Source organism: Manis javanica, chromosome 5, assembly GCF_040802235.1.
Source record: "Manis javanica isolate MJ-LG chromosome 5, MJ_LKY, whole genome shotgun sequence".
Lineage (NCBI taxonomy): Eukaryota > Metazoa > Chordata > Mammalia > Pholidota > Manidae > Manis > Manis javanica.
This window is the reverse complement of record NC_133160.1, coordinates 112,866,822-112,890,464: the sequence shown is the minus strand read 5'-3', so window position 1 is coordinate 112,890,464 and position 23,643 is coordinate 112,866,822. Positions and strand designations below refer to the sequence as shown.

At 36.6% G+C, this 23,643-nt stretch overlaps 1 protein-coding gene across 3 annotated transcripts in view; it reads right to left on the bottom strand.

Annotated features, from left to right (window-relative positions):
• The window catches only part of NUP54 (nucleoporin 54), a 28,248-nt gene extending 6,651 nt beyond the window's left edge, over positions 1–21,597 (bottom strand). Inside the window, exons 1-9 of one of the 3 annotated variants that reach the window (XM_037003272.2) lie at positions 21,417–21,597; positions 17,712–17,795; positions 17,480–17,617; positions 14,207–14,433; positions 11,160–11,347; positions 9,957–10,153; positions 8,689–8,743; positions 8,173–8,266; positions 215–322 (exon numbers count right to left, since the gene is read on the bottom strand). In XM_037003272.2, coding sequence (XP_036859167.1) covers positions 215–322; positions 8,173–8,266; positions 8,689–8,743; positions 9,957–10,153; positions 11,160–11,347; positions 14,207–14,433; positions 17,480–17,617; positions 17,712–17,795; positions 21,417–21,483 — 1,158 coding nt within the window. In that variant the 5' untranslated portion in view covers positions 21,484–21,597. The remainder of the gene's footprint in view (positions 1–214; positions 323–8,172; positions 8,267–8,688; positions 8,744–9,956; positions 10,154–11,159; positions 11,348–14,206; positions 14,434–17,479; positions 17,618–17,711; positions 17,796–21,416) is intronic. The other 2 variants (XM_037003271.2, XM_037003273.2) reach the window with 2 other exon arrangements.
• Positions 21,598–23,643: the final 2,046 nt, after the last annotated feature.

Sequence of the window (23,643 nt, the reverse complement as noted above, 5' to 3'; positions counted from 1 at the left end):
ATTAAGATGTGAATTTTAGAATATTTTAATGTTTTCCACCCAATCCTGTAAGACCTCTCTTCCAACTTCTAGATTTTACTGAGAAAGTTTGGTACTTTCAGTTTCAGGCTTTTATTTCCTTTTAGTCTGTTTGTTGTATTGCAAAAATCCCTATTTAGAGTTACTAAGACATATATAATCTTACAAATATTGAAAAAAAATTCCAAACTACTACCTGTAAGGTTCTGTGGGAAAGGTCCATGAGTTTCCTCTTGTATTGTGCAATTTTGGCCATAGTTGTAGTTTGATTCTTCTGCAATTCGCTAATATCTTCAGATATGATCTGTTTAAAAAAAATCTTAAGGTAAATCAAGAATAGCTATCACAACTATTTATCAGTTTTGCCTACATACCAAGTCTAATTGTAAGATGGCCTCTACAGTCATCTCTCAAAATAGAAACTTCCCCTTTAAATCTGGCTTTGTATTTCTTCCCTTGGAAACACCTAAAAATTAAGAAGACCATTTAAAGATTTCTTTAGAGCTCTAAAACCCACAACCAGGCCATGAATGGAAAAAGTTAAGATCTATAAAGTGACTCCAGGAGGGGCTTCTGTAGACAATTAAATGTAACTACATCTGGAAAGTACAGTATGATTCAGTATTAATTATTATAGAATATTTTGGAGTGACCAGAGTGGAGGGAAAAATGAAGGACATTAATTATACAACCGAATACATTTTTAAGCTTCTGGATCTTTGACTTGCTTTTTGCCTGACCTGAAGTTCCACTGTTCTGCCTTATGAAGTTAACCTTATAGACTGTGAGATAATATCCCATTTTATTAAAGCTTCCCAATCAGAATTCTATCATTGTTCCTTTCCTAATTCTATGGCATTGGCTTCTGTTGAGATGTTATAAGAAAGAGTATAAAGAAGATGGTACAAGACATTTCAACATGGCCATTTGCACATGCCATCTTTTAAAGGGAAGTTTCCAGTGGCAGGCCATGCTGATGGGACAAAATTATGTGGCCACGTTTTTTATATTATGTAACCTAGGCACTACCCCATCCCAGTCTGTGAAGAGTCAGAGGGCTTCCAGGTACAGTAATTATATAGTGTTCTTCTATACCAGCAATAGCTAAGAAAAAAAGAAACATTACTATTCACAGTACTACTTACGTACACTAAAACAACATAGGAATTAAAATCCAAGAAAACAAGATTTTAAAACAATATTTTAAAACTTTCAGAGGATATAAAAGATCTAAATGAGTTAAGAAACAACACATTGTGAAGACTTCAATATTAAGATGTAATTCTCTACAAGTTACACATTTAATGGACTTGCAACTAAAATTCTAGCATTTGGGCAACCTGACTCTAAAACTACATTACAGAAGAGTAAAGATCCATAAAGAGCTTAAAAACTCTGAAAAGAACAACAAAGACTGGCAATTCTTTCTCTCCACCATGTATTAAGATATAAAGTCATGAAAGTAAAAAAACTGATTTAAAGAATAGACTATACCATCATATATATATATGGGAACTTGGATTAATAAATGTTTTGATAAATCATTAAGGAAAATACCAGTATTTTTGTGGATGACTTTAGAAAAATTGACCCACTATTTAGAGAAGAATAAAGTTGGGTTCATACCACTTACTATATACAAAGTTGAATTCCATGAGGACAGAAGATCCAAATGTGAAAGGTTATACTCTAAAATATTAGAAAAATAATGCATGAGACTCTTAGACCTCAGGCTGAAAAATGGCTTCTTGAGTAAATTCCCAAAAAGAAAACACAAGGCAAAAAAACTGATGGAATATCATTACATTAAAATTAAAATGTATTTTTCTACTGTTTTTATGAAAACATACCTTAATATATGGTTTCTGTTCAACTAAGGACACCAAAGACAGAGTTAGCAGAGAGATGAGGAGGTAAATATTTGTAATAAAAAGTAGGGATTAAAATCTAGAGTAAATGATGAACTCTTGAATTCAATGAAGAAAAGATATGGAACCCAACAGGAAAATTGGCAAAAGATATAAACAATTTTGTAAAGGGTCAAAAGTACAGCTGACCCTGGAACAAAGTGGGGATGAAGGGACAGCAAACCCCAACATGCTAAAAAACCCACCTATTAGCTTTGACTCCTCAAAAACTAGACTAATAGCCTACCGTTGACTGAAGCCTTAACTGTTAACAGTTGATTAACACATATTTTGTATATTATATTATATACTGTATTTTTACAGTCAAATAACCTAGAAAATAGAGAATGTTTTTTCAAATTGTCATAAACCTCTAAAAATTTTTCCAATATATTTACTGAAAAGACTCTCTGACTAAGTGTACCCACACAGTTTAGACCCATGCTCAAGGGTCAATTGTACATGCCACTCTTTCTCTCCCAGTGAATATAGCTATGGAAATTGAACAGACTGCATGGGCAGCCATCTGAAAAACAGTGGCAAGAGGATCAGGGAAGAAGACTTGAATTTGAAGTACCACTGAATTGGTGAGTTTACCCATTTTTTCCCCTCAGGCACCTATCTCCCTGTCTGCTTTCAGCAGAGCCCCAAACCTGGAAGTGAGTATAATGCTGACAGCTCCAAGAAGAGCCTATTAGCTCTGGTGTAAGGAAATACATTATAATATCTAGAGAAGCATTTCTCAACTTTAGCACTACTGTAGTCTCCCCTTATCCACAGCAGGTATGACCCAATACCTTCAGGGGACACTGAAACTGCAGATAGTACCAAACCCTATACATGTACACACATTGTTTTCTCCTATATACATACCTATGATAAAATTTATAAAAAATTAGGCACAGTAAGAGATTAACAATAATTCTAAAATAGAATATTATAACAACATAATGTAACAAAAGTGAATGTGGTATTTACAAAATATCTTATTATACCCACACTTCTTGTAATAATGTGAGATGATAAGATGCCTGGTTGATGAGATGAAGTGAGATGGCTGACACAGGCACTGTGACATAGTAGGCTATTGCTGACCTGAGGATGTCAGAAGGAAGATCAGCTGTTCTAGACCACTGCTGACTGCAGGTAACTGAAACTGCAGAATACAAAATCATGGCTAAGGGCATACTACTACATTAATTTGGGCCAGATAATTTTTTGTTGCAGGGACACTGTCCTGTACATTGTATTATTATCAGCATCCTGGCCTCTACCTGCACAATGCCTGTAGCACTCCCTGGCAATAAGTCTCCAGACATTGACAAATGTGCCCCAAGGGGTAAAATCACCACCACTACCACAACCCAGCACTGAGAAGTACTGCCCTAGAGCAAACACTAAAAAAATGGATAGTTGGATTGACAATAACTTAAATGCTAAAAAATGTCCAAATAACCCAAAAGCAGAAAAAAAAAAAAAACACAGGTAACATACCACCATTAAAATGGTAGACCTAAATCCAAACTCACTCACTCCAGAAACCCACTAAAAATATGATACAAGAACAACAAATGCTGGCAAGGATGTGGAGAAATGGGAACCCTCCTATACTGCTGGTGGGAGTGTAAATTAGTTCAACCATTGTGGAAAGCAGTATGGAGGTTACTCAAAAAACTAAAACTAGAAATATCATTTGACCCAGGAATTCCACTTCTAGGAATTTACCCTAAGGATGCAGCACTCCAGTTTGAAAAAGACAGATGCACCCCTATGTTTATCGCTGCACTATTTACAATAGCCAAGAAATGGAAGCAAACTAAGTGTCCATCAGTAGATGAATGGATAAAGAAGATGTGGTACATATATACATATACACAATGGAATATTATTCAGTCATAAAAAGAAAACAAATCCTACCATTTGCAACATGGATGGAGCTAGAGGGTATTATGCCCAGTGAAATAAGCCAGACCAAGAAAGACAAGTACCAAATGATTTCACTCATCTGTGGAATATAAGAAAAAAGAAAAACTGAAGGAACAAAACAGCAGCAGAGTCACAGAACCCAAGAATGGACTAACAGTTACCAAAGGGAAAGGGACTGTGGAGAGTAGGTAGGAAGGGAGGGGTCATGGGGAAGGTATAGCAAGGAGAAGACAAGTAGTGACGCTATAGCATTTTACTAAGCTAATAGACAGTGACTGTAATGGAGTATGTGGTGAGGACTTGATAATGGGGGAAGTCTAGTAACCACAATGTTGCTCAAAAAAAAGTATATATATATATACATGATACAGGTAGTTCAGAAGTAAAAAGGATAGAAAAATATATACAAACACTAGTCATATGAAAGCTAAAGTGGCTTTATGTTAATATCACAGAAAGTGGACTTCAGAAAGAAAACTATCAGGGATAAAGAAGGACAGTATATAATAATAAAAATTAAATTTTCTAAGAAAATGTAGTTATCCTAGATACATATGGAACTAACAACAGACCTTCAAAATACATGAGACAAAAACTGACAGAACTGAAAGGAGAAAAAGACAAATTCACAATTATAGCTGCAAACTTCAGTTCTCTTTTTTTTTCAATTTATTATTTTTTTGAACATTATGTTTACTAGGCTCTCCCCTACCCCAAGTTTCCCCTACAAACCCAGTCACTGTCTATCAGCATAGTAAGATGTTGTAGAATCACTACTTGTCTTCTCTGTGTTGCAAAGCCCTCCCCTTTTCCCCACTCCCCACATTATACATGCTAATCATAATACCCCTTTCTTCTTCCCCGCTCTTATCTCTCCCTACCCTCCCATTCTTCCCAGTCTCTTTCCCTTTGGTAACTGTTAGTCCATTGTTGGGTTCTGTGATTCTGCTGCTGTTTTGTTCCTGCAGTTTTTCTTTGTTCTTATACTCCACATATGAGTGAAATCATTTGGTATTTGTCTTTCTCCGCTTGGCTTATTTCACTGAGCATAATACCCTCTAGGTCCATCCATGTTGTTGCAAATGGTAGGATTTGTTTTCTTCTTATGGTTGAATAATATTCTATTGTGTATACGTACTACATCTTCTTTATCCATTCATCTACTGATGGACACTTAGGTTGCTTCCATTTCTTGGCTATTGTAAATAGTGCAGTGATAAAAATAGGGGTGCATCTGTCTTTTTCAAACTGGAGTGCTGCATCCTTAGGGTAAATTCCTAGAAGTGGAATTCCTGGGTCAAATGGTAAGTCTATTCTGAGCATTTTGAGGAACCTCCACATTGCTTTCCACAATGCTTGAACTAATTTACATTTCCACCAGCAGTGTAGGAGGGTTCACCTTTCTCCGCAACCTTGCCAACATTTGTTGTTGTTTGTCTTTTGGATGGTGGCCATCCTTACTGGTGTGAGGTGATATCTCATTGTGGTTTTAATTTGCATTTCTCTGATAACTAGCGATGTGGCGCATCTTTTCATGTGTATGTTGGCCATCTGAATTTCTTCTTTGGAGAACTGTCTATTCAGCTCCTCTGCCCATTTTTTAATTGGATTATTTGCTTTTTGTTTGTTGAGGAACGTGAGCTCTTTATATATTTTGGATGTCAATCCTTTATCAGATCTGTCATTTACGAAAATATTCTCCCATACTGTAGGGTAGCTTTTTGTTCTATTGATGGTGTCCTTTGCTGTACAGAAGCTTTTCAGCTTGATATAGTCCTACTTGTTCATTTTTGCTTTTGTTTTCCTTGCCTGGGGAGATATATTCATGAAGAAGTTGCTAATGTTCACATCCAAGAGATTTTTGCCTATGTTTTTTTCTAAGAGTTTTATGGTTTCATGACTTACATTCAGGTCTTTGATCCATTTTGAATTTACTTTTGTGTATGGGGTTAGACAGTGATCCAGTTTCATTCCCTTACATGTAGCTGTCCAGTCTGCCAGCACCATCTGTTGAAGAGACTGTCATTTACCCCATTGTATGTCCATGGCTCCTTTATCGAATATTAACTGACCATATATGTTTGGATTAATGTCTAGAGTCTCTATTCTGTTCCACTGGTCTGTGGGTCTGTTCTACTACAAAGCCACAGTAATCAAGACAATTTGGTACTGGCACAAGAACAGACCGACAGACCAGTGGAACAGAATAGAGAGTCCAGATATTAACCCAAGCATATAGTCAATTAATATATGATAAACGAGCCATGGATAAACAGTGGGAAAATGACAGCCTCTTCAACAGCTGGTGTAGGCAAAACTGGACAGCCATATGTAAGTGAATGAAACTGGATTACTAACTCCATACATAAAAGTAAACCCAAAATGGATCAAAAACCTGAATGTAAGTCATGAAACCATTAAACTCTAAGAAGAAAACATAGGCAAAACTCTCTCGAATATAAATATGAGTAACTTCTTCATGAGCATATCTCCCCGGGGCAAGGGAAACAAAAGCAAAAATGAACAAGTGGTACTACATCAAACTGAAGAGCTTCTAACAGAACCCAAGAAGGGACTAACAGTTACCAAAGGGAAAGGGACCAGGGAGGATGGGTGGGAAGGGAGAGATTAAGGGTGATGGGGGGGAAAGAAAGGGGGCCTTACGATCAGCATGCATAATGTGTGTGTGTGGGGCACGGGGAAGGCTGTACAGCACAGAGAGGACAGGTAGTGATTCTACAGCATCTTACTATGCTGATGGACAGTGACTGCAATAGATTATGTGGTGAGGACTTGATATTGGGGGGAATCTAGTAACGACAATGTTGTTCATGCTGATGTGATTGTATATTAATCATACAATAAAAAAGAAAAAAGAACTAGTAGACAGAAAAATAAAAAATATAGAAAAACTGAACAGTCTACCAACTGGATCTCACTGACATTAATAGAAAACTTCACCAAAGAACAGCAAAATACACATTACTTTCAAAGGCAAGTGGGCTAAAAATATTAACAAAGTTAAAAGATCATACAAAGTTCTCTGACCATAATAGAATTAGACTAGAAATCAACAACATAACAGGATTAACTCCCAACAATTGATTCTTTGACTAATGGATTATATAGAAGTTGTATTTCCAATAATCAAATATAACTCTCAAGGGAAATTAGGAAATATTTTGAATGGATCAAAGATGAAAATACATTATCAAAATTTGTGGAATTCAAGTAAAGCAGTGCTTAGATGGAAATTAACAGCATTAAGAAACTAGAAAAAGAAGGAAAAACCCAAGCAAGCAAGTAGAATAAAGTAAGTGGTTAGGAACTGAAGTTAATGAAATTATAACCCAAAAACTAGAAGAAAAATCAACGACATCACAAGCTTGTTTGAAAAGGTCAGTAAAACCCACAAACCTCTATCAAGACTGACAAAAATAAAGAAAAGTAGTAACCTCTTTGGCCTTCCTTTGACAAGTTTTGGCCAGGCTTCATTTATACCAACTCATTTAAAGTGATACTTATAAATGCAGTGTGTCTAGCCTAAGATAATGAAGAGTCTGGAGATCATGTCACATGCAAAACCATGCTGGAATTTTTAGCTAGAGAACACTAAAAAGGAAGAATTATTATGATGTTCATGTATCTGTAGGGCTGTCATAAGAAGCAGTGATTACCTACAAAGCAATACTAAAGAGAATGACAGTAAATTATAGTAAGGCAGATACCGGATCAAATGTAAGAGAATTTTTATCAATTAGAGCTGACAATGAAATGGGCTGCTTCATAAAACAGTGAACTTCTCACTACTCAAGAGTCTGAATGAGTACCTCATCAGGAATTCCATAGAAGAGAATCTGGAGGTGACCTTTAAGAACCTTTAGGTATTTGATTACAAAAGTCTACTTTATAAAACATTAAGTAGACTTAAGCACTAAATAATTAAAATTTGCTTTATTAACTTTTATAACAAAATAGTATGACAACATAAAGAATCCTAATTATAGTGTTCATTTTCATAAGGCTCCATAAGTAAAAGTCTTTAATAAAGAAAATAATCATTCTCTGGCTGGAAGTGGAAATGGTAGTCTAATTAATATGCTAAGCCAACAATTCTAAATCCATTATTAAAATACATCAACCATACATGATTTTGGAGGCTCTATAATAAAGTAGTTGTATAAAACTATAACTGCTAATTTGCAGTGCACACTATATTGTTTCCCTGTAAAACAAAATAGTAACACATATGGTAAAAAAAAACAATGTCAATAATCACTTTTACCACTCCCAGGGACAGAGAATGGAGCTAAATGCTTACTTCTAATCTGGTTTGATGCTGCTTAGTCATCTGATCTTGAACCTTCAGTCTTCGAAGAAGTTCTTTGAAACCCACCATTGGTACAGGAATTAACCTGAAGAAATGCAAGTGGTCAATTTTCAGACCTGAAGCCTATTACTACAAAATACAAGAAGTTAAGGTTTTCATAGTAACAGTCATATATCTTCAATTAAATTTCTAGGGTTTGAAGGCAGATCTAAGACTATGAAATCAGCAATGTTTACACCACAGAGATTTTACCCAACCTCCCTAGTTTACAAAGGAGGAAATACAGTTCATTCAAAAATTGCGTTACTAAACACAAGTAAAATTAGGGGACTGGTACTCAGATTTCAATGTTTCCACACTATGCCACCTTGCAACAGTCAGCACTCTTTAGAAACCAATGAAACTGAAAGTAAACCCACCTCAAATTTAAGAATTATAATTTATATGTTTGCCTCCCCTGGAGCCAATATTAGTTCTTATATGAAAATGAAATGAAGATACACTTACTTTTCAGAATCAGGGTTATCCACCTTGGCTTGTTCCCAGATAATAGGATCAACACCTACCACAAAGAAGAAATATTTTTTCTGTAAGAAATTTTTTCCGTTTTTCTATTGTATGGAAAGGCCTTACTAAAGTAGGACACAAAACCCAGACTGTAATGAAAAATGACTGTCAAGTATGACTACTACAAAAATAAAAATTTTTTATAGAATAAGGCTAAAAAAAGAAGTGGAGACTGAAAAGAAATACCTATAACATAGAAGATAATAGATTAACCTCCAGAATATAGGAAGAGCTCCTATAGATCAGAAAGACAAAAATCTAATAGAAAACAGGCAAACACATGAATAGGTAATTCACAAAAAATATAAACACATGGCTAATAAACATAGAAAAACATTCCCAACTTTACCAGTAATCAAGGAAATGCAAATGAAAGTAAGTATTAATTTGTGGCTGGAGTGGCAAAATTAAAAAGACTGATAATCTCCATTGTTGGCAGAAACAGAGTACAATGACAAAGTATTAAAAAAAAAAAGATAAAAGTAACACATTCCTGTTATGAATGTAAATGGCAGAACTTGCACTGGAGAGCAGTTCTTCCGCAGTATCTAACAATACAAAGAGTACACATAATCTTGACTCAAAAATTTCATTACCAGAGATCACTTCTACAAAAATACACACCCATGTGTTCTAAGACACAAGGATGTTAATTGTTGCATAGTTTATAATAGCGAAAAGGTGGAACTGACCTAGAAGTTAAGTAAAAAGAGATTCATCCATGGTATTCATGTAGTTTTTAAAAACAGTAAGACTTAACCTTCATGTACTAAGACACGGATAGTATTAAGAAATACGGTAAGTAAAAAGGCAAGTTGCAGTAAATGTATCATGCAGAATACTTTTTTTAAGGACTTCCATGTACATATAACAACAGATAAAGGACTAATAGAGTACAATAAATTAACAATAGTTACTTCGGTGGGAGATAAAAAAAATATTGAGTGAATTACCTTTGGGCAAATGGATTATGGACTATTTTCTTTAGTTCACCATTTCTCAAAATTTCTAACAAACACAGCTACATAATAAAAACATGAAATGAGTAAAAATACAGTAAGATGCAGTACTATGCCCCAAATAAGCAGGCATATTATAGCTGATACTAGTTTTATTAACATTAATAACCAATAAACATCTCCCACAAAAGAGGAAGCATGCATTTCTAAATTTTTCATTTCCTCAACTCTATGACTTGATAAACATACCAGCAGGAGGATTCTGTAAAAGCTGTTTGATCTGTGCAGGAGAAAGTTCTGTTCTAGTCATAGAAAGGGTTACACCAAGTTGCTGCAACTGTGTTTTTATATTGGTTTGTTCAAAATGGGCATATAATGTTGTAGTTGGGACTCTTCTTGAAGTACCATTTGGAGAACGCTCAACAACATAAATGACCACTTCCGTCCTGAGGGAGAAATAACCAAGTTATAAAATATAGATCACATTAACTCATAGCCCAAATATCAATGCAGCATGTGATTTTAGAAGGGTGCTAGTTGAATCCAGAAATGGTTGTTTTAGAAGGGAATTAAAATATTTTTACCCTTAAATCTTGGAAAATAAAGAATTGTTTTTTTTAATGTTACATTCACTTGCAAATCAGCTTAAATGATAGAAGTTAAAATGAGATAGGCAAATAAGGTAATACCTGTAAAAGATTTGCTTAGCTGCAAAGTCCTATGTAAACAAATACGATTTTTTTCTGGAATAGTGTAGTACTTTGAAGAATCTGTTGAAGCTTGTGGGTTGTTTCATTGCAATTAAGACCAAGAAGTAAAATTGGGTTTCAGTTATTATATCTCACTAATAATTTTTCTATCCTCAAATATCCGTAAATGTAACACAATTATAAAGAGAAACTATTTTATCCAAGAATAACAAACCTCTAGACTGAAATTAAACTTTCCTCTTCAACACAAAACTAAAAAGCTTTCTCCTCTTAAAAATTTTGATACCATTATTGTTAGGTGTTTCTGAACACTGTTGATACAACTTAGCAAGGCACTATAAAAATGACTACAAGAGTCATGGACTGTTGCATACTTGCCACTAAGTATGAAAATTACACATAGGACATCAATCATATTTATCCATGAATGAACAAAAATAGTAATCAGTTTAAACTTTCTAATAATTTTTTTGTGGCCTTTGATTTGCACAGTCATGATTAATGTTTAATGTTTCTTCCTGTTTCTGACTGAAACATCTAAGAAATTATTAGCATCTAATAAGAAACTGAAGATTAAGAAAAAACCTTTTAAATAAATATTTTTATAAATACTGAATAATTACTAGCTGAGAAATAACATTCTGTCTGGAGATTTAATTTGTGCTTTATCAATAAAACACTGTTGATCACTTTTTTGGACCAAGGTACACAGGAATAAATAGTTTATTTAATGTATACTTACTGGTCATCTGGCAATGTTTTAATACCTTCTACATTTACAGTAAGGGTCTGGTTTCCTCCCAAAACCTTATGCAATGATTCTACCAACTGCTGTTGCTGGCTTCGAATATCTGTTTCTTTTTTGTTGAAAACTAAAACCACTAGCCCATCTTCTTCTTTGTTATTGGGCATACAACTATAACCTACTGCCTGTGGAATGACAAAATAAATGGTATCAGAAATATGTACAGACCTAAAATCAGATGTTTAATATTAACAGCTTAGTGTCCACTAAAATAGGGAAAACAACTTGATGTCTGGTAAATGAAGAGAATAATGATCTTTCTCTCCACTCTGTGCCCTAAGGGGTCACATAATTATAAAAAGAAACTATATTAGCCAAGAATAACTAACATAAACTTACAGAGTGAAATTAAACTTCCCTCCTCAGTAGAAAACTAAACAGCTTTCTCCTCTGAAAAATTCTGATATCCATTATTGTTGGGTGTTTCTCAACACTCTTGATACAGCTATGCATGTCACTGCAAGAATGACTACAGAAGTCATGGACCAAAATGTAATTAATTTTACTGTATGACTCATGGAATCATAAGTTTCAGATATATAAAAAAATGATTCCTTCCTTCCTAATTACAACCCTTAAATAGAATTTGTGCCTCATATCGAATTCACCGAGTATCATAACTCCTCCAAGTGGTAAAGATACCTCAAGACAAATGCTGGGCATAGAAGCCACAGGGCATAAATCTGCAAAGAAGTAAAAAGCTAAGCTTTTCAAACAATATGGCTTCTCTCTCACTTACCAACTTTACATTTCCCTGTATGGCCCCGGAAGATGACTGGTTAGCCAGAGATGGGTAAGATTCCTCAAGGGAGGAACAACCTAAGACAGGCATAGTCGCAGAGGGGCCATCAGGTGAGAAATTGAGGATCAACAGAGGTGAGGCTTAGAACTTCACCCCCCGTTTTGAGAGAAATCGTCTGCATCCGTGGATGTATTATTGCCCTTGTCTAGCTTGGATTAGCACATAGTCTACAGGCACACACCTGATCATCTACATTTGCTCTCTTACAACACTAAACTATGTTTTCTACCTTTATCTTGCATCTACCTACCACTTCAGCATTTTATTTAAAAAAAAATAATAATAATAACAATAAAGGGAGAAGTGTGGGATTCACATATAAATCATGTATAAAAATCAAACAAATATTCATATTTGACCTGATTGTTTATAGTTAATAATGAGTGATCAAAACCGAAAGTTTTTGTGATGACTGCCCTTGTACTGTTCACCATGTAAGCACTTACTCACTATGTAAGAATTTGTTCACCATGTAAGAACTTGTTCGTTATGTTTCAGAAGATTGGAGACTGATGAGAATTAGGCCGGGGGTTGTTTAATGATTGTGCATTGAGCATTGACTCCCCCATACAGAATTTTATTGTTGTTAACAATCATTAGATCAATAAATATGAGAGATGCCCTCTCAAGAAAAAAAAAAAAGATTCCTACCATTTGCAACAACATGGACGGAGCTAGAGGGTATTATGCTCAGTGAAATAAGCCAGGCGGAGAAAGACAAATAACAAATGACTTCACTCATATGTGGAGTATAAGAACAAAGAAAAACTCAAGGAACAAAACAGCAGCAGAATCACAGAACCCAAGAATGGACTAACAGTTACCAAAGGGAAAGGGACTGGGGAGGATGGGAGGGAAGGAAGGGATAAGGGCTGGGCAAAAGAAAGGGGGTATTATGATTAGCATGTATAATATTGGAGGGGGGCATAGGGAGGGCTGTGCAACACAGAGAAGACAAGTGGTGATTCTACAGCATCTTACTATGCTGATGGACAGTACTGGAATGGGGTTTGTGGGGGGAACTTGGTGAAGGGGGGACCCTAGTAAACATAATGTTCTTCATGTAATTGTAGATTAAGGATAACAAAATAAAAAAAAAATGATTTACTAAATTAATACTTATAAAGTACAATAATTAGAAATACTATAAAGAATGTCTGCATCATTTTATGATTTCAGGTAATAGAAAACTTTATACCTTTCTGAAGAATTGCTTTTAGATAGAAGCCTTTTCTCTATTGTCATCACTTTATAATGCAATTTTTAAAAAAGGATTTAAATTTACTCTAGATTAATTCTTTACATATTTTACCATATGTATGTTATATATCAACTTAAAAAAATTAAATTCTTATATTCAACCTAGGTCTACTGTATATCTCTCAGTCACTAAACAGAAATATTAAAATTTCAACTATATATACTCATAAGTTATGCTGCTTTCATTTTGTTAGGGTGATGAGATAAAGATATGTTCTCTAACACGACAGGCTGGTTACTTTTGTTGTTTAACCATGCTCAAGGGTCTGATCCTCAGCCCTGCAGCTCCAAACCTGGGCTTATGTACACACTGATTAGGTTTAAGAGAATGATGACATAGGCCAACAAAACTCAAAAGAGGCTGAAGTATAAACTGGATTGCAATACATTAATTTGTTATTAAAAAAACACATTGCCAAGCTAACCTACTCCTGCTGGCTGATGAATAGAATCTCTGAGAAGTCTAATTCAAATAAGAAGGTTGTTTGGTAGGCATGGAATCACAAAAAAACAGACTATACTGTTTTAACAGCTTTCCCATCCAGCTACAATAGTGACAACAGAATTATATGTGCCAAGCAGAACAGATACTCCTACCTGCAGTAAGGGTATAATTTCCCAGACAATGTTAAGATGATCACCACTAAATTCTGCTTTCGGGTCTTGCCTTTACAGGTACCAAGCAGACCACTCCTGTTCTGTTAACATTTTTTCCCCAGGTATAAATTTTATTCTAGTCACACCTTCCTTCCATCATATTCTGGTCACCTTTAATCATACATATGTTAGAAATCACTTCAATTTCATAATTTCCATACTTTTTAAAACAAGAAGTATAACTGTACCATGTTCAAGGAGTACTAAAAACCACACAATTGTTCTTACACATATTTTAAGTGAAAATCAAAAGCAGTATTAATACCTTAAATCGGCAAAAAGGATTTTCTTGTGTGAAGTCCACTGGTGGAATGTTATTGTTAAAGTATCCTTTTCCTGTTCCCCAAAAGGCCTGCAGCTGATTCCATTTTGCCAAAATAGCATCTCTCTCATCTCCCAATAATGTTGGAGCAGAAAGAGCACTTGCAGTATTTATCAGTTGGTTGGACTGGGTAGGAGCTTGTGCAGGCTGACTGAAGAGACCACCTAATGCTAAAAATGTACCCAAAAATTAGTACTTCAGAAAGAGAATCAATCAATTCAGATGTTAGGTACAGGAGGCAGAATAATGCCCTCACCAAGAATGCCCACATCCTAATCCCTAGAACCTGTATATATGTTACCGTACACAGCAAAAGGGACTTTGCAGATATAATTAAATTAAGAGATTACATTTAGATTGCCCTGGATTATTAGAGTGGGTTCACCATAATCACAAGGGTCCTTAAAAGACAAGAGGGAGGTCAGAGTCAAAGTGAGATTTGAAGATGCCTATGCTGCTGGCTTTGAAAATGGGAGGAAAGGGCTACAGGCCAAGAAATGCAGACTCTAGAAGATGAACGAAGCAAGAGAATAGATTTTTCCTTTAGCACCTCTAGAAGTAACACAGCCCTGCCATTAACTTGATTTTAGCCCAAGGAAACCCATTTATGAATTTCTTATCTGGAGAACTGTAAGATAATAAATATTTGTTGTCCTAAGCCACTAAGTTTGTGACACTTTGTTATGGCAACATGAGGAAACTAATACACTAGGACAGTCCTCATAATGTTAAGCTTACTTTTCTAATGATACCATCTTAATATTAATTTCATGACCAGAACACAAACTTCTTCTGTTGTTAGGCACGTGCCCATACACACGTGCGCACACACACACACACACACACACACACACAATGCATATGGATATGGAAAAGTAAAGTTTGTGAAGTTGCAGAATTGTTTTTAAACAACCTTTGTTGCTGTTATATTTGTAAAATAAATGCAAATTGGAGGACACAAAATAAGTAAAAGAATCATTATAACAATTTTATATCAACATCAGCTTAAAAACACTTTCCTTCTATTATAAAGAAATATATGGTAAAAAAGAACAACAAATGGACTAAACATCAGGATTCCGAACTAAAGCTTTAGCTGGCTATGTAACATTGGGCAAGTTACTTAGCCTCTCTGTGCTACGATTTCCTCAACAGAGTGTGAGAAGTTGTTAGATCAGATCAATATTTCCCAGTTCAAGACAAATAAGTACCCCTGAGACATGAAAGTACAGCTTTCAAGCAACAGCTGAATCACTAAATGAACTAATTCACAGAGCAAAAACTACTCTTTAAATTGTCTAATATTTTATAAAATGTCTCAGTTTGAGGGTAGTATGCCTTTAAGGCTTTATGACACTTGTTATCTCATTTTCTAACAAAGGAAAGAACAAGCCTTCTATGCAGCTTAAGACAAAAATTTTATCTAGCTAGGATTTATTAATATTGTGGTTTTTTTGTACTTAATTTTGATTATCTTGTCTTTATAATAAGTGATTAACTAGTTTTCCATTTATAGCAGTGGTACAAATTGTTTTTTTAAAGTAAATGTAGTTAATGTTTAAAAGTAAATTGATTTACAGAAAATTCTTAAACAATAATACAAATAGTACATAAATAAAGAGAAAAATCATGAAGCTATACCAAATAACCTGAGTTTTAGGACCACTGTATTAAATGGTATTTAAATTTTCTTTCAGCTGTAAAGATTGCTAAGTACACAGGTCAAAGGGGCTTCTACAGGTCTGGAGAAGGGCTCCTATTACCCTCCAGAGGAGGAGTATTAATTCCCCAACAGGCATATATGAAAATTGCAAAGAACTGGACTAGAATAGAAGTCAGAAGACTTGAATCCCAGTTTAGTAGAAGCTCCCTCTGTAGCCCTGGCCAAGAAAGTCCTAGGCTTCATCTTCCTCAACTTTTAAATGAGATTAACTATGATTTACACTGATTTGCATTCGGCTTCCCTTTTACTTTTCACACTTCACACTGGATTACAACCACAACAGTCTACTCAAAGTTCACTAGCAGGAAGGCACTAAGGAACTCAAATTCTTCAACTTTCACTGAACACACATTCTCCTTGAAAAGATCTTCTCAGATTTCTTGATAATACAGTCTCTTCCGGTTTTATATATCATACACATATACAGACATACTTTTTATTCATTTACTTACCATGTATTAATTCAACAAATATTTATTGAGCACCCACTAAGTGTCAGACATAGAGCTAAATACTAAGGATATAGCAGCAAACAAGAAAGGTTCTTTCAACAGACTGAGCTCATCAAACAAACAGTAAATATTGTGGTAAGTGCCTCAGAGAAGTACAGAGACTTTTAGAGTACTAACTGGGGGAACTAATCAAGCCCGAGGGAGGGAGGTTAAAAGAAAGCTGCCCCATCAGAGCTTCAGCTAAAGCCTAAAGGAAGTAGTCAGAACACATAGATGGGGCAAAGATAAATAGCATGTGCAAAATCTCTGGGGCAAAGACAGGGGAAGATGAGCTGCAAAGCAATTAGTACTACTAAATAATAAGGTAGGGGAAAAAAGTGGACTGGGGTATAACCCAAGTTAGAAGAAATACAAAACACAAAGGAATATGCTGAACTATACCACAGGAGTGCAATCAGTAAGTCCACACTGAACTCTACAGAACGAATTACCTGAATTCTTCAACAAATTGAAAAAAAAAGCTAATAAAAGAACTTACAGAGATGTAAGACAAGACAATACTGTTAATACACTTGAGTGATAAAACTATAAAAGAGTGAGGAGATGATCACCAGAAGAGACAGGACCATGTAGTTCCTGTGACGGGGAAGTGACTGGGAGGGGAATGTGGAGGGCCTCAGAAGTGGCTGGCCAGGGCCCACACCATGGCATGGGCCTTGCTTACAAGGGCATTCACTTTATATGTAATTCTTTAAGCTGTCCTTCTGTGCAGTTTTCTGTATTTGTACTATTTTTAGCAACAAATAATTTTTAATGGAATGGTACTAAACACAGAGGCCTTATAACTCTAATCATGCCAACCACTCTTCTCCCCAGTTCCTATGATCACATATAAACATGAGAAGTAGCTCTTGAAATCCTGTATTTATAATTCTTAAAACAAAAGGTAACCACTGAATTGCTGGAACAGTGCACTCAACAACTTTAGCTATACTGTTACGGCTGTATGTTTGAAAAAAGATGAAGACCTCTTATACTTACTAGTTTGCTGCTGCTGTGTGTTAAATCCTCCAAATCCCAGTCCAGTTCCCAAACCAGTACCCAAACCAGTACTAGTTCCAGTTGTGCCAAAACCAGTACCAAATCCAAAACCCTTGTTCTGAGTGCCACCAAAGAGTCCTTTGAATGAAAAATTGAAGTTGCTCAAGTTAAAAAAAGCCAAACTAACCTTTAGCTCATTTACTTCTACAAATGACTGAAGATGTCCTCTTACCTGTAGTGCCTGTGTTGGTTGGAGCAGAAAAGCTGAATGCAGAACCTGCTGTGGTAGATGTTGTCCCGAATCCTCCAAATCCACCTAATTAAAAAAGGACAAATAAAATAGAAGGAATCTGTTACACGCATAACAGGTAATTTCTTTTATATGTAGCAATTACTTACAAAATAATTTGAAAAAACAAAATCTATTGATCTAATTTTTCCTTTCTCTAGTTTCAATGTCAATATTTTAAAAACTGTAGTACTAATTAAGAAATCAATATGTCACAAGAAATCAGCGACTAAGTATTTAAAACAGAAATACCACAATGAAGTATATACCTTTCAACTAATGGGTGATTAACAGTTACAGCTGAGAAAACACATTAAGCCTATTGCCATGTTTAACAAACTCTAAAATGACTATATGTGTACTTAGAGAGTGGGGGTTGTAAATTCAAATGCCTAAAAGATTTATGCTGGTAACATTAAGAAGTGAATAGACTGGGTGTTTACCAACTGGTGAAACTGTTTAGTGTGAACAGTTTTAAAAATGGCAACTGTTCCTAAATTCCAGCACATTACTGCTACAGGAGAATGGTAGTTTAGTAGTAGTATATAACCCCATTTTTCCCAAGAGAAAGAGGAGATCTAGATTTTCTATGTGAGACTTACAGAATTTAAAACCCTAATTCAATTGTTTGCAACTCATTTGATGAATTAGTTTATATTCTACTTTATCTTATATTTCTACTTAGTGTCCATCAAGACTAAGCAACTTTTCAAAGGAAACGCACCAAAACAACTTACCTCTTTACAACAAGAATGTGTTTCTTGAAGGAAGAAATGAGAGAAAAAAAACCCTAGTGGAAAGCAGTGGCAGGGGAGCGCAGAGGTATCACAGGGCTCTGCAATACCATCTGGCAACTCCGACAGACATTCAAAGTTCACTTTTAGATAAGTCTAGAGATGAAATTAATCTTAACCTTATCTAACTTGATATTGGAATGGAATGGAATGCTCCCAGTCTAAAATTGTTTTATGGTTGTTTGCTTATTGTCAGTCCACCTGATTACCAGTGTGGTGCCAAAAAGACTTCTATGACAAATGTTTGAACCATTAGTGAGTGCTCTCTCGGTTATGCTACAGGATTTCTCGGTTTTTAATTTTTAATCTCATTTCTGATATAAGAGACAGATATGCAACAATACTGTGACATACAAGTGCAAGAAGAAAAAAAAACCCAACACTCTGATATTAATTATATATTTCTGATTTGAAAAATTACTCAAGAATAGACTGCATGATTGTATGCAGGCACAACCAAGTACTTATTTACTTGTAGACTGTATTGCAGTACTGCAAACTACAAACATTTTGATAAAAATCACCTAAAGTATTAAACATTGTTCTTACTCCTTCTCATCACTCTTTATAACCAGAGAACAACTAAGATATATTGTGAATTGGCTACACAATAAAAACAGTATCTTATCATGCTCCATAATACCAAAAATGTTCATTAACAGTAGTGGATCTGCAAGGATACAAAAGGATATAAAAGTAAACAAGAATTTCTATCAGCTTTTGCTGAAGCCAAAGTTAAACATTTATAGAAGTAGTTAAAACAGTTATCACAACTCAAAACAGTGGTAACTCCAAATGAACATGAAATCAAGCAAAACCAACATGTTTATTTACTGTTACTGAATTATGAGCTGGGTGCCTTTGCTCGGATACACAAGTTTTGAAATAATGTTTGTTTTACCCAGTGCCAATTTTAAGCAAACAGGGAAAAGTAAATATACCAAACAGTGATATGTGATCGCTTTAAATATATCTTAATGATAATGGATTATTTTATCTTTGGAATTTTCAAGTATTCTTCAAAATGTTTTGAAATCAGATGCCAAGGTGACATTCACACTGTAGTAACAAATCACTGCACAAAATACCAGACTTCCCAAATATGTCTTAGGAAATAATGTTTACCAAATGCATATAATTGGCATGGGCATAAGTAGCATAATGTAAGAGAATATGGACCATAAATTCATATACGAGCAGCAGAAGACTTTTCTATAGGGTCATTGTATGTAAAGCACACATAGACCAATTTTAAATTTATATATATGCACATGAATTTTAGTTTGTGATTTGCAAAATTTCCAGTGAGCTTCAAACAGTCCAGATTCCAAAATCTTCCTAATTATCTTTTGAATGCAAAGATATTTAGCCCACCAGTCACATCTCAATGCCATGTGACAATAAAACTGCTCTCTGGTCATTTCTGAAAAAATCCACGGAAGAATTGGGGGTTCTTTCTATAATTAATATCTTGTAGAAATGTATCCTAGTCAGCTGAGTTGATCAAAGAAATATATTAGTATTATTGCTGCTATTACATAGATGAAAAAACAATATGTTACTGCTGTTCGTATAAGACTTGTTTCTCTTGGGAAACACAAGGACAATCCAATTAAATTCCAATGAAAGATGAAGGAAAATGAAAAAATGCAGGAGTCCAAGAATCCCAGCAAAGTGGGACTGACTGCTGAGCTTATACGTTGGAAGTACCTAATAATTTGGAAGGTATATTCGACTCAAAATAATAATCCATTCCAAGTTCTTATCACTTCTATGGTATATTCTATTCAATTAAATGCAAATTTAACATTCTAACTTGTAAGACTTCCCCAAACCAAATCCTTCAAGAGAGTCAAATCTTGAGACAAATGTTTTTTGATAAGACGTTATGAAATGAGTTTCCTTGTCTTATTAAGACAAATTGGTGTTCTTTCTCGAACTCTAGGAACCACAAAATATTCTTGGACTCCGGCTCCCAACACTAGTTACACATACAACCCGCAGTATCTACCTGCACTTGCCAGACTGTTACCAAAATTGAAAGGAGTCGCCGAGGTAGTAGAAACACCGAAATTCCCAATATTAAAGTTCACTGCAGGATTAGCAGTTAATCCGAAACCCCCAAAATTAAACCCACTGGCGGTGGAGTTGGCAGTCTCAAGCCCACCAAATCCTGATAGGCGTGTAGGCAAAGAAACAAACAAAATTTTAAAAGGGGGTGGGAGAAGAAGAAAAAGAAGAAAGCAAGATAAGGATTAGAAGAATCAGCAGGAGATTTCACAGAAGTGAACAAAGACAAACTTGACTTTGCTTGAAACCAGTTAAGAAAAAGGAGGAGGTGGGGTCAGTAGAAAGGAGCAGGAGCGTGAAGTCCCGAAACAAGGACCAAAGGGCCAGGGCCAGAACTCCCGACCCTCCGGGGCTGGGAACCAGTGGGACCCAGGGAGCAGCGAGGCAGCAGCCCGGGCCGCCCCAGCCCTATCCTCCCAGCAGCGGGAACCACGCGAGCGTTCCCGCCGGTCCCGGAGGCTGCTTGGGGAGTGGAGGGCGGGTCTCCAGCAAGGGATGAGGGCAGCCGCGCTCCGGTCTCTTCCGGCCCGACTCCCCGGCGAGGGGAGCGAACCCGAGGATAGGGCTCTGCGGGGACCCAAGCGCGGCGTGCGAGCTCCGGGACGGGCCTCGAGCGCCCCTCCGGCCTCCTCGCAGCCGCCTCGGCCCGCTCTGCAGCCGCCCGCCCTTTTCCGATGCCCCTAAAGTCTCCGCGCCGGCATGAGATCCAAGCTGGAAAGTCTGGGCCGAGGGGGCGAACCAGAGGCCTCTCCTCCCCAGGAGAAGGTCCAAGGGGATCACTCACCCGCGGGGGCCGCGGAGGCTGCAGCGGTGCCCGAGGTACCCGACGGAGCCCCAAAGTTGAAGGCCATGTCGCGGGAGCAGGGGACACCGAAACGCTGCTCCCGCGACTCTCGGTGCACGCAGCCTTTCAATCCGGCAGGGAAACCGGCCCCAGCTCACTGCGTTCCGCTTCTTTTAGGCCGGTCTAATAGGCCGGAACGCCCAAGAGGCGTAGAGGGTGGAGGGTGGAGAGGGAACGCCCCCTTCCAGCTGGCTGCCGGGTGCTGTGTGGCTAAGCGGGCGAGGAGCGTCACAACCGCGGGAAGATGCGGGAAAGCTCTCGGGGGCGTGCCGCCTGAAATGCCTAGAAAACTACTTTGCGGAACCCCCTCGGAAAGGTGTACAGGAGGCTGAATACGTGTGTGTCAGGAGGTCAGGGAAGGAAAGAAAGAGAAATTCTTATCTTCCATAGTGGAGAGCCAATGGATAATGCTAAAACTGAAAATTCACGAAGCAGCCTGTTTACAGAGTCATAGGGGTAAATTTAAAAAAAAAAGCCAAAAGAGGTGCCTCTGAGGATAATGTTAGGTGTCTTTATATAACAAACCGTGTGGAATTGAATCTTTTTTTGGTATCATTAATATACAATCACATGAGCAGCATTGTGGTTACTAGATTCCCCCCATTATCAAGTGCCCACCACATACCCCATTACAGTCACTGTCCATCAGTGTAGTAAGATGCTATAGAATCACTACTTGTCTTCTCTGTGCTGTACTGCCTTTCCTGTACCCCCCTAACCCCCGCTACATTATGTGTACTAATCGTAATGCTCCTTATTCCCCATATCCCTCACTTCCCACCCATCCTCCCCAGTCCCTTTCCCTTTGGTAACTGTTAGTCCATTCTTGGGTTCTCTGAGTCTACTGCTGTTTTGTTCCTTCAGTTTTTTCCTTTGTTCTTACACTCCACAGATGAGTGAAATCATTTGATACTTGTCTTTCTGTGCCTGGCTTATTTCACTGAGCATAATACTCTCTAGCTCCATCCATGTTGTTGCAAATGGTAGGATTTGTTTTCTTCTTATGGCTGAATAATATTCCATTGTGTATATGTACCACTTCTTCTTTATCCATTCATCTACTGATGGACACTTAGGTTGCTTCCATATCTTGGCTATTGTAAATAGTGCTGCAATAAACATAGGGGTGCATCTGTCTTTTTCAAACTGGGCTGCTGCATTCTTAGGGTAAATTCCTAGAAGTGGAATTCCTGGGTCAAATGGTATTTGTATTTTTAGTTTTTTTGAGGAACCTCCATACTGCTTTCCATAATGGTTGAGCTAATCTACGTTCCGACCAGCAGTGTAGGAGGGTTCCCATTTCTCCACATCCTCGCCAACATTTGTTGTTTGTCTTTTGGATGTTGGTCATCCTAACTGGTGTGAGGTAATACCTCAATGTGGTTTTAATTTGCATTTCTCTGATGATTAGCAATGTGGAGCATCTTTACATGTGTCTGTTGGCCATCTGAATTTCTTCTTTGGAGAACTGTCTGTTCAGATCCTCTGCCCATTTTTTAATTGGATTATTTGCTTATTGTTTGTTGAGGTGCATGAACTCTTTATATATTTTGAATGTCAACCCCTTATCAGGTATGTCATTTATGAATATATTATCCCATACTGTAGGATACCTTCTTGTTCTATTGGTGGTGTCCTTTGCTGTACAGAAGCTTTTTAGTTTGATATAGTCCCACTTGTTCATTTTTGCTTTTGTTTCCCTTGTCCAGGAGATACGTTCATGAAGAAGTTACTCATCTTTATATTCAAGACAGTTTTGCCTATGTTTTCTTCTAAGAGTTTTATGGTTTCATGACTTACATTCAGGTCTTTGATCCATTTTGAGTTTACTTTTGTGTATGTTTCATTCTCTTACAGGTAACTGTCCAGTTTTGATTACACCAGCTGTTGAAGAGGCTGTCATTTCCCCATTGTATATCTGTGGCTCCTTTATCATATATTAATTGACCATATATGCTTGGGTTAATATCTGGACTCTCTATTCTGTTCCACTTGTCTGTGACTCTGTTCTTGTGCCAGTACCAACTTGTCTTGATTATTGTGGCTTTGTAGTAGAGCTTGAAGTTGGGAAGCAAGATCCCCCCTGCTTTATTCCTCCTTCTCAGGATTACTTTGGCTATTTGGGGTCTTTTATGGTTTGGTTCCATATGAATTTTAGAACTATTGT